General features: G+C 35.6%; 1 protein-coding gene across 1 annotated transcript; it reads right to left on the reverse strand.

Annotated features, from left to right (window-relative positions):
* Positions 1-10,653: 10,653 nt before the first annotated feature.
* Positions 10,654-11,214, reverse strand: LOC120175172. Its single transcript, XM_039181860.1, has one exon. The coding sequence runs from the start codon at positions 11,212-11,214 to the stop codon at positions 10,654-10,656; it is 561 nt and encodes a 186-aa protein (XP_039037791.1).
* Positions 11,215-11,716: the final 502 nt, after the last annotated feature.

The raw sequence follows: 11,716 nt of genomic DNA on the forward strand, positions 1-11,716 counted from the left end.
ATAGTTTGGATATCAGTGTATCACACGTAAGTATAATGATATGTTACATAATTGTAAATCATGATTAACGGTTTTAATTAACCAAATTGTTAAAACTAATGATTAATAATTACAGTTACGATTATAGAATTTAACAAAAGATTAAGCATCGGTATTGTTCAATCATAGGGTTTGGCCAAGCGTCTTACTAAATAGGCTTTATTTTGGGTGAATCATTGATTCTAACTTGGTCCATAATTAATAGGCATTGGTATATGTTGATATATGTTCGAACATGCTTCAATCAACATACTTGCGGATTACGGCTACAGCCTTTCAATTTAATAGATCTTAATTAGGAGTGTAAATGAACTAAGTTTGAACGAATAAATTTATGTTCGTGTTCGATTGTTTATTTTTTAAGGTGTTTGTGCTTGATCGTGTTGATGTTCGTTTATATGTTCGTGAAAATGTTTGTTTAGCGTTCGTTTAGTGTTCATTTAGCGTTCATGAACATGTTAGTTCATGAACATGTTCGTTTGGCTTTCGTTTAATATTCGTTTAGTGTTTGTTTATCATCGTTTGTATATTCAACTTTTAGTTTTACCCTTTCATTTGTAAGCTAAAGAAAAATGATAAAATTACACCACTAGTTCTTAAACTCCTTAAAATTCACAATTTAAATTTCAACTTTTATCATGTGTTCAATTTAGTCTTTACCTCCACCAATATTTAAAATATAAAAAATAAAAGGAAAATGAGAACCAAGTAAACGAGCTTGTTCACGAATAAATGACCGAGTCGATAAATGACCTTATAAATGAACCCATAAACAAGTTTGTTCGTGAACATAAAAGAAATGAACATACATATGTTCGTGTTTGTTTGTTTATTGAATGAATATAATTTTTTTATTTATACTCATTTATTTAACTTAATGAACGAACATAAAGAAACATTATATGAACAGTTGACATAACGTTTTCATCTACACCCCTACTCTCAAGCATTCTCGTTCTTAGTACGCAATTTGGTTTCTGTTTTCTTGTGTAATTGTCCTAAGCAGATGCAAGAAGTAAGAAGAGATGGAGTTCAGTTTATCCGGTCATGAATTTAAATAGCGGTCTCGGTTATTATACAACGATAACAGATTATCCGAAATATTTATTGTCAGAAATAATGATGTGAAATGGAATCACACTAATAGCAATAGATATCGACCGCAATTTAAGAGATAATAGCCAATTGCAGCAATAACATATCCCTATTCATGGTGTTATTTCGTTACGATAAAATTAAAAAAAAATCAAACGAAATATAATAAGATAAAGTGAATATATTCACTATCAAAATACCCGCACTAACGTCTGCTATGTATAACTCCAATAAACATACCGCAGCCGTAATTTAAATCCTTACCTAAAGCTGTTGTCTGAAACCGATGACTAACAAGTGCAAAACTGAATGCTAAATATATCGTACTAGGTTTGGCTAAAATGGCAGCAAACATTGATTTTTTGGGGACATCAATGAGTTGTTTTGTGGACTCAAAATGGCTTCTTATTACCAAACATAGAACCGGTGTACATTTGTTTGCGGGAACATGAACAATAATCCCAAACTCTTTTAAATTCATCTGCAAATACCAATCTCTTAACCTTCTTTTCTTCAATCACCTCCTCAAAACCTCCATTGGAACTTCAATCACCTCCTCAAAACAAAAGCCATGAGCCTCAATTGCTGGACTTGCCCTATCTTGCAACGAACAAACTCGAGCAGCGACATCGATTTTTGTTGTGTCAGGGTAAGTAGGAGCTTATCGGGAAATATGAGTCCTCAGCCATATGAGCAACTCGGAAAAGAGCCCGGGATTCCGACGAAGAAGATGAAGGCGGCCCCTCGCCGGTTTAATACGTTCGACACTAAAAGTTACGGCGCGATGGGGTTCGAAGGTAACGGAAACGACGAGCCGAGATTGGTGAGGAGCTCGGGGATGAGGAGGGATTGGAGCATGGAGGATTTGAGGGGAAAAAGGGGATGAAAAGTGGGGAAAAGTTACGTACGAAGAAAACAAGAAAAATGAACCTATTTCAATGCATGGTGGACGTGATTGATCATTGGATTTATTTAATTTTTTATTGTATTAATCATAAATTTATATACGGACCAAATTGATAAAATATATAAACATTAAGGACTAAATGATAATTATGCCAATTTTTTAACTGCCACATCAGTATTTCCGTCAACGGTTAACGACTAGTGACTTAATCGAACACAATCAAATAATTAAGTAGTCTGATTGATGAAATTAAAAGATCGGTAATAAAAGTAAAAAAAGCAATATAGTTGAGTGGTCGATGGTATTGTACCATAATAATTATTGGGTTATAATTGTATTATTTCTAACAAGTTTAAGACAGATTACAAAGGGGGTAATTTAAGGCGAAAATATTATTGTGATCATATGTGATTTACTAATTTTGCTTTTATTTTAAATTCCAAACGTTAACAGAAAAAAATGATTGATTCGTCAATTCTCGTCTACAAGACCCAGGGTGTACGAATGTCTATTGTCAAATGGTTGAGAATCTTTTAAATATATATTATTCTGTATTCACCTTAAATTCATAAAAGAAAAAGTCAATTATTTTGTATACATTATGGGATGTTGAAGGAGTATGCTAGTCAATTCAAGAAACTCATGCTCGAAGTCCTAGACTTGATTGAAAAAGATGGGTTCTTCACCTTCATAGAGGGATTGAAGCATGGGCAAGAACGAAGATGGAGAGAAGAGGAGTCAAGGTTGTCGAGTCCATCATAGAAATTGGAGTCAAGAAGACAACCAAGTCGAAGGAAGCCATGGGTCAAGGCAAAAGTATCTGCATTGAAGGGCCATCGAGAGATGGGAAGCGAAGTTCTCCCAGTGGTGACAAAAGTTCACTAAAAGTAGATACAATCATCAGTGAAAATGATAAGTCTGAACTTGGCACAAGTAAAAGTGTCAAGTGTTGTAAGCCCGGGGTAAGATATGAGTAATTAGAGGGTCGCCGACGTAAGGGGCCACAAGAGTTGCAAGATTTTCTGGATAAAGTCGAGTTATCCAAGGAGATGGACGAGCCCAGGATTAAGGCATCCGAGGAGAATAATGTGCCAATGATCAATGAGGTTGTGCGACTTGTCATAATGATGTTGAGTTCTTCTAAGGCTAATGGAGGCCAGAAGCAGAGAGGGTTGATATTTGTTACCATCACTATTGTGGGAGTATCGGGAGTTGCCTTATTAGATAAAGGGACATCCGATCTATTCATGTCGAAGAAAGCTGTTGAGAAATTTGATCTCTCAATTCAACTTTTGAAAAAAGATGATCAAGACTGTTACCGTTGAAGATGTTCCAATTATTTGATTGGCATAGGGGATAGAGTTGTAGATTGGCAAATGGAGTGGTAAGGAGGTGTTCCAGATAGTTCCATTGGATGACTTTGATTTCATTGTTGGGTTGGGTTTCCTTGACTGAGGTCGTGCTTATGTATTTCCCTAAGGGCATTGTCATGTGTATATTGAATTCTCTGAGGCAATGTGTAGTGCCATTATTTCAATATGGGAAGGGAGCTACCAAGGCTTTGACAACTATTCAGTGTATTGATGTTCAAAGGGAGAGGAACATTGATTTTGGGACTACCATTGGAGAAACAACCAAGGATGGGTTGATGGAGTCCAAGCCTTCGAAGAACATGGAGGGAGCTAATTTCTCCACCCAGTAGGTAGGAGTGGCACCAACTTCGAGGAGAAGGGTGCTTGTGTGAATTAAAACAATGAACTTCAAGGTTGGAAGTGTCGATGCTGTGAGTGTCAGACTTCATAAGCAAGAAGTGTTGACATAGAGAGTAAATGTGCTGAGGAATAATCCATGGAGGTACATCTCAAACACTTTTTTCAGTGTTGTTTAGTTTGATTTGCCTTGTTGATTGGTTTAGGTTGAGGGCCTAACTACCTTTGCAGAGTTTTAAATTTTGAAAGAGGCATGTGAGATCTTTCAAATTTCTTAAGAATAAGAAAGTGTTACGGATGAATCTAATAGTTTGTGTTCAATGTCATCAGAGTATCCAAGTCTTTACCGCTGGATCAGAAGTATCCAAGTTTGGATGAATGCAAACGGGTAGGATGGATTTCCTACGCTCGATATGTATGCAACGGGGTGTTAGATCGTGTTGAGTCATAATTGCAAGAACCAAGGTGTGAAGTCAGCCGAGGTGTTTTGTTGAAGATTAGTCCAAGGTGTTCAAAGACCAAGTGATCTTGCCTAGCAACGAGGGCGTTGCTAGATCAAGTGCGGGAGAATGTCAAAGACCGCACCTTAGCGTCCGAGACTTTGGCACCATTGCTCAGAAAAGGGGTTCTGTGTGCGCAGACTTGGGCTTGTCATAAGCCAAGCTTACTTTGGCCCAGTTCTTGGAGAATTCTTACGAGTCCGTGAAGAACTATTTCTGAGGGTACTCAAGAAAACCGACGAGGGTGTTATATGTTTGATGGGGTAAATTGGTCAAGGCTCATGGATTCAGAACGACACATGTGTGTGGATTTCCGTAGAACAGTTATACAGAGTATTGGGTTTTCCCATAATCATCAAACTTGGCCCGCTCTTTGGAAGGTTCCATAGTGGATAAGATTATCTTTTAATTTAAGTAGAAATATACTTAATTAAAGAGATAATGTTGTTTGAATTCAAGTTCCTTAAGATAGAGTTTTGATAGGATTGGATTCAATCTAAGTCATTGATGTACTTTGATCTAGACCGTTCTTTTTTTAGGGCCTCAACTATAAATAGAGAGCTCCTTTCCTCATTTGTAATCAGTTCAGATCCATCAATAATCTTCTTTCGAGAGAGTAATAAAACTCATTCATTTACTCTTGAATTTTTCTTGTTCCCTTGTAGCCTTTGTTTCTATTTTTCTAGCCTTTGTGTCTATTTTTCTAGCCTTTGTGTCTTTGTTACTTAAGTTTGTTGGCTTGCTTTCTCTTTGTGCTTAAGCCTTTGTGGCTGTTACTTAAGTTTGTTGGCTTGCTTTCTCTTTGTGCTTAAGCCTTTGTGGCTTGTATTGCCAATCATGAAGACCAAGTAGCCTCGAGAGAGTTTACTTCCTACGGTTCTTTCAGAGTTCCAAAGTGAGTTAAGTCTTTATGACTTAAAGAGTTTCGACAGTGCTTGTGCTTCCCAAAATTGTTCAATCTTAGTGGCTTGGTTAACTCCATTGATGTTTAGTTTCCGCTGCATTGGTCTAACCCTAATGGGTTAATGTGTCGCTTGGTGAGCCCGAGACTCACAAGGACATGGTGAAGGCTGACTTAGGCGCTCTTTTAACTTAGAAATCGACTAAGTGTCACACGAATCAGTTAGCAGAAGTCTAGCCCCGTGACAATAAGAACAAATTTGCTTGTGATATGTTTCGGTACATGATTTTAGTGGCGTGTTACAGTGTGTGACGTGCGTTGTATAATTTCTCATAATTTGGGATGAATATGTTTTTATTAATAATTTAATTTAGGGCAAATTATGCATTTATTACTTAAATTACCAGTTTTTGTCTATTTTAGTACCTAAACTTTCAGTTTTTCAATATTATACCTAACGTTTAGATTTTGTTTTATTTTAATACACTGTCGTTAAAAATTAACGAACGGGCTTGTTGGTCGCCACGTCTGCAGTCACTGACTATCTCATCTATCGGCCAATGAAGCCCAAACTTTTCAACCCACACATTTTCGACCTCTTAAACGTGATTTTGTCTTCCATTTCACCGAAAAATGCCTTAATCTCCCCAAATCAATGATGGATCCTTCGACTGCTTCATCATTTGATCTATGTTGTCAGATGCCTGAAATTTAAAGTAGATTTGATTGTTTGAACATAGTTAATTTTCAATCTATGAGTTGTTACTAGAGCTGATTAATTTAGCATTTTGAATGTTTAAAAACAGTTTTTAACATTTTTGTGCAAAGTGCATCGATACACTTTCGATACACTATGAAAGTGTACCGATGCATTCCTTGAATATGCATCGATACACTCAAGAGTGTACCGATACACTCAAGAGTGTACCGATAAACTCATCAGGTTTTAGGCTTAAATCCCTAAAAATTCCTCATTTTGTCAAAACCCCTAAAACTACATACTTGCGCCATTTTCTCACAAACTCACCCAAATCTCCACTTTGCTTCAAACCAATGAATTTTAGTCGGATTTCATTCGTACTTCAATTCCTAAACCTGCTACGATAAACAAATTCGTGCAAACAACATCTATTTTTCACTCAAATCCAAAAATTTTCAAGGTATTTTTCTAAATCCACTATTTTATTGATTTTGAACTTAGGACTAGTTTTAATTAGTTATAGGTTGAATTAGATATTGGGCATTACTCATATTATGTTTCTAAACTAGATTCTACAACTAATTTCATCAAAAACACAAAATTTGTCAACTTTTTTATAATTTTGAAATAAAAAAATGTTTTGATTTTAAAGTTTGATGTTTTTGATTTAATTATGTTGTTTTTGAAAACTATGTATTGATTTTCAAACATTGTTTTCAAAGATAGTTTTCAAATTTGCCCATTAGGATTATTTTAGAGAACCTTGAATATTGACGACTCGTATTGAGTTTTGGGATTTATTATATTGAATACATGTGTTTCAAATTTGTAGGTAACCGTACCCTTTCCGACTTTTTTACCATGTCTAATCCAAAATGCCCTAGGTCGTCATCGAGTCATTCAAACCAAAACCGACTTCCTATTCCACATCAACCTCAAAATCCAAATCCAAATGAACCAGATATGACCATTCTTAATTCCTTTTTTAACCCACCTGGTCATAGAGATAATCTCTACCATAGGTACCATAATTTATTTGAGTCATATAAAATCTGGGAATAGCATATCCCCTCAATCCAAGCCATGGTCGATATAAAATTTGAATATCTTCCTACCCTTCGATCGTGGAAATTTGATAAACTATTTCACCTCAAACCTATCGTTTATCACCAACTAGTCCGCATTTTCTATTCCAATGCGGTGTGTGTCCAAAACGAAGCTCGTACCGAAACCATAGGAATTCGATCCTATCTCCTAGGTCAATTCGTTTATATTGACTTCGACACAATCGCTACCATCTTTGGACTAGATAACATAGGTTTAGATAATGAAAAAGAGATTGTGATAACACCTTATAAAGCTAAAGCTAGTGCAAGTACCTTAAGAACTCATCACGAGCGTTTTCTTCACTTGATCATCTCTTGGTGGTTTAGACCATCGGGAGGTAGGTACTACCCCCTTAGAGTTTTAGATTTATGGTGGATATATTATATCCAACATAAAAAGAAAATAAATTTGCCACAAATCATTTTTAGTGAGCTAGTTGAAACCGTGAACAATGTCCCGTCCAAATATGTCGAAACCTTAGTTTACGGTTGTCTTCTTACCAACTTGTTTATCAAAACTTACCTTTGGGTCTCGCTTGATGTACCCATCCCTCTCAAGAACCAAATAAATTTCACAACCTTGAAGAAATCGGGATAGTCTGGGTAAAAGGATAAATGGGTTCGATCCACTGAGAAAACTCCAGGAGCTAGCTCTTCACGAGCTCCTCCGGAACCGGCTGAGGACGATGATCCAGAGCTTGAAGCACTTATGCGCGATATTGATGATCACGTACCTGACGACGAGCCGGAACATCAAGAAAGTCAGATGCCTTCATACTTCCAATCTTTTATGGAGAATCTTGGCATGAGGTTCGCATCCATCGAGTTCCATCTAACTGCTAACAACGAAGCGTTGAATCATCATTTTGATGCTATGGACGAGAAGGTCGACGCACTTACACGTGATGTGGCCAATATATGGGCACATTTATCACCTCCTAATCCACCGATGGACGATTAGACCTTTTTCTTGCTTTGTTTTCTTAGGTTGAGATAAAACTTATTGTTAAAACAATTTGATGTTTTTGGATTTGTTTGTTATGGATGTTGGATGATTGAACTTAGATGTTTATATATATATTTGGTTTTGATTGTTTGAATTTGGTTTGATTAATTTATGATGACTTTTGCATCATTTACATCTTAGTTGAAATATGACCAATTACCATTGCATATTATTTATGAATATTGATTTATGGACTAATGGCTAATCTTTCTCTTGATTGTGATCTTATCAGCTTAAGCTATATAAATATCAATTGGCTATATTCTTACAAAACCTTGTTTAAAATGTTTTATAGAGTCTTTTTTATTTAACAAAAAGGGGGAGAATATAGTAAGAGGGAGTAATTTTCAAAATTTGATTTCAAAAATGATTTTTCAAAAAAAATCTTAAAATTACTCAAATGTTTTGTTATATCAAAAAGGGAGAGATTGTTGAAAAAATTTTGATGTTTCAATATAACAAATTAAGTGTTATTGAATTTTAAGATTTTATAATCGTTTTTAAAGTATATTCGATTAAATTATTCGAATATCAAAATATTACTCCAAGTTTTTCAAAGGTCAAAATCAATCCTTACTAAAGTGTAAAATTGTGTTTTAAACTTAAAATATTTTTAAAACAATTTTTACAAAGTATTTCGAACCATAATCGAGCCAAAAATTATTTTTAGGAAGGGATGTATCGATGCACACCCAACATCGAATCTATTTTGTGTACCGATGCACAACCATGCATCGATACACTCCTGGCTCCTAAAAACATCGAATGCAATTAGTGTACCGATGCACTTGGAGTGTACCGATACACTAGGTTATATAACAGTCGAAATATTTGAATTTTGTACACAATGTACCGATACACCCTTGAGAGTGTACCGATGCACCTACGATCCCAACAGATTTTTAAATGATAATTACACCATAACGACTCTATTGACTTCTCCAATAATCCCCAATGTTCTGAAGTGATTCAAGGAGTATTTAAACAAGCTCAGGAGCCATTGATCAACAACAATTAAGAAGAAAAGCTAGAGAATCAAAGAGAAAGCATCAAACCTCAAGTTTGAGCATTTTCAAGCCTGTTTCCATTCAATATTTATTTTGCTTTCAAGAACACCATTCGTGCTCAATTGTATTCATTTTTTAGTGTTCTTTCTTTGTTCTAGAATTGTGCAAATATCTTGCCTTGTGAGGTTTTTCTGTAAGTTTGCAAAATTTGTATTATTCTCTTTGGTAGAGAGTGTTCTCAAGATTTTGAGGTATAATTCTTGAGGGATTTGTAAGGTTACTCTTTGTCCTCAAAAGAAAGACAAACTAGTGAATTTGTGGAAAATCCTTAGTGTGGATAGCTAAGGTAGTGGACGTAGACTTTGGTTGAGAAAGTTGAACCACTCTAAATCGTTGTGCAAATATTTTCTATTTTCTGCAAAAGCTCACCAAAATTTTATTGCCAATTCACCCAAAAGTGAGTTAAGTCTTTATGACTTAAAGAGTTTCGACAGTGCTTTTGCTTCCCAAAATTGTTCAATCTTAGTGGCTTGGATTAGCCCCATTGGTGTTTAGTTTCCGTTGTATTGGTCTAACCCTAGCGGGTTATTGTGTCGCTTGGTGAGCCCGAGACTCACAAGGACATGGTGAAGGCTGACTTAGGCGCTCTTTCAACTTAGAAATTGACTAAATGTCGCACGAATTAGTTAGCAGAAGTCTAGCCCCGTGACAATAAGAACAAATTTGTTTGTGATATGTTTCGGTACATGATTTTAGTGGCGTGTTGCAGTGTGCGACGTGCGCTGTAGAATTTCCCCTAATTTGGGATGAATATGTTTTTATTAATAATTTAATTTAGGGCAAATTATGTATTTATTACTTAAATTACTAGTTTTGTCTATTTTAGTACTTAAACTTTCATTTTTTTCAATATCATACCTAACGTTTAGTTTTTGTTTTATTTTAGTACACCTTCGTTAAAAAATTAACGAACGATCTTGTAGGTCGTCGCGTCTGCAGTCTCTGACCATCGCTTCTATCGGCCGATGAAGCCCAAACTTTTCAACCCACAGCTTTTCGACCTCTTGAACGTGATTTTGGCTTCCATTTCACCAAAAATTCCTTAATCTCCTCAAATCAATGATGGACCCTTCGACTTCTTCATCCTTCGACCTATGTTGTCAACTGCCTGATGCGCCTGAAATTGAACTATGGTCAATTCATCATTCTCTCATGGTCCACTGTTTGAATTGCTTGTTCATCCACCGGAGTTATGCTATGTCAGCCTGTCCGTTAAGTTTTTAACAATATGTACTAAAATGAAACAAAAATTAAACTTTAGGTATGCTTTTGAAAAAATTTAAATTTTAGGTTCTAAAACAGACCAAAAGTGATAATTTAAATACTAAATGTATAATATATCATTTAGTTTAACGTCCTTTGAAATTTTATAACTTTTTATTCCAAAATTTTCAGTATAACTTTCTAAAAGTTCGTGTCCCTTATATAAAATTTTGAATTTTTGATATTAATCTATTATGTGTAAGTTACTTTTAAGTTTTATTTTAACTTAAATATCATTATCTGTAAATCCTTTCGGGATATATTTATTATGCTCTATAATGAATATACTTTTACAAGAATAACTATAAGAACAATCATACTATAATGAATACAATATAATTTGACTAATTATAATCAAAATTAATCATAACAATATTCAATTAAATCTCCGGTGCCGGAATGTGACGTCACCGCCACGGAACTCGACTTCCTCATCATCATCCTTTCATTTGCCGCCGCCGATTTGCTCTCTTTCTCGACTTCTCTTCTTTGATCTTCGCTATCGTATCGCTTGCTCGCATTAGTACTACCTCTAAACATTAACCAGAACGACGGCGTCTTGCTCTTATTATCACTCTTCGATAAATCGTTCTTTTCGGTTAAACTCTCCGGTTTCAAACGGAGAAAAGGAATTGCGAGGGATCTGGGTCGTCGGAACGAAGACTCGATCTCGATGAGATTCGAAACTCGACCGACGGAGCCGACACCGGAGACGCCACCGGCGGTTGAGAAGCAGGAGTACGAGGAGGATGAAGAAGAAGATGAGGTTGCGGTACACGCGCAGGGACGAGTGCGGGCGCAGTCGGGGCAAAGAGATGCTAGTTTACGTTGGAGGCAAACCGGACAGATTCCACTGCGGCGTCGTTTCGAAGGATGCTTTGCGCATTTCCAGACCCGTTCTTCGTCCGCGTAGAAAGCCATTCTTTTTTTCAGTTATGCAGTTTGTTTGCGGTGTTCGTTAGGTTTATAAATGGGAAGCTTTTTCACAGGGGCAGTTGATTTAACCATGGTTAGTTTCTAAGTGTGGTCTAATTCTGATTTCAGTCCCTGTTCTATTTGCACATTTGAGATTTACTCACTTTAGTCTTTTGACTTAATAATTGAAGTTCAATTGATAAAACCATTAAGGGAATTATATGAGATTGGATTATGTGATACTCTTTCGATCATGATTGAAATTTTAAAACTTTAAAAATAAATAGATTATAAATAATTAAATTACAATAAATAGATTATATTTATAATTTGTATATAATAAAGGTGTAGATGAGAATAATTGGATCACATCAACAATATAGACAATTTATCACTTTCGATTTGAATAGAGAGTCGTAGTTGGTAAGAAAAAAATCGTTGAATGACGTTAATGTCTTTTGTCTCTATGGTGATGTAGTAGAGAATTAAATGAAAGTGATCTGGTTTC

Source organism: Hibiscus syriacus, unplaced genomic scaffold (assembly GCF_006381635.1).
Source record: "Hibiscus syriacus cultivar Baekdansim isolate YM2019G1 unplaced genomic scaffold, ASM638163v2 tig00112159_pilon, whole genome shotgun sequence".
Classification (NCBI taxonomy): domain Eukaryota; kingdom Viridiplantae; phylum Streptophyta; class Magnoliopsida; order Malvales; family Malvaceae; genus Hibiscus; species Hibiscus syriacus.

Coding starts and splice junctions, on each gene's coding strand:
- LOC120175172 (XM_039181860.1), bottom strand. CDS start 11,214: ATGGCTTTCTACGCGGACGAAGAACGGGTCTGGAAATGCGCAAAGCAT.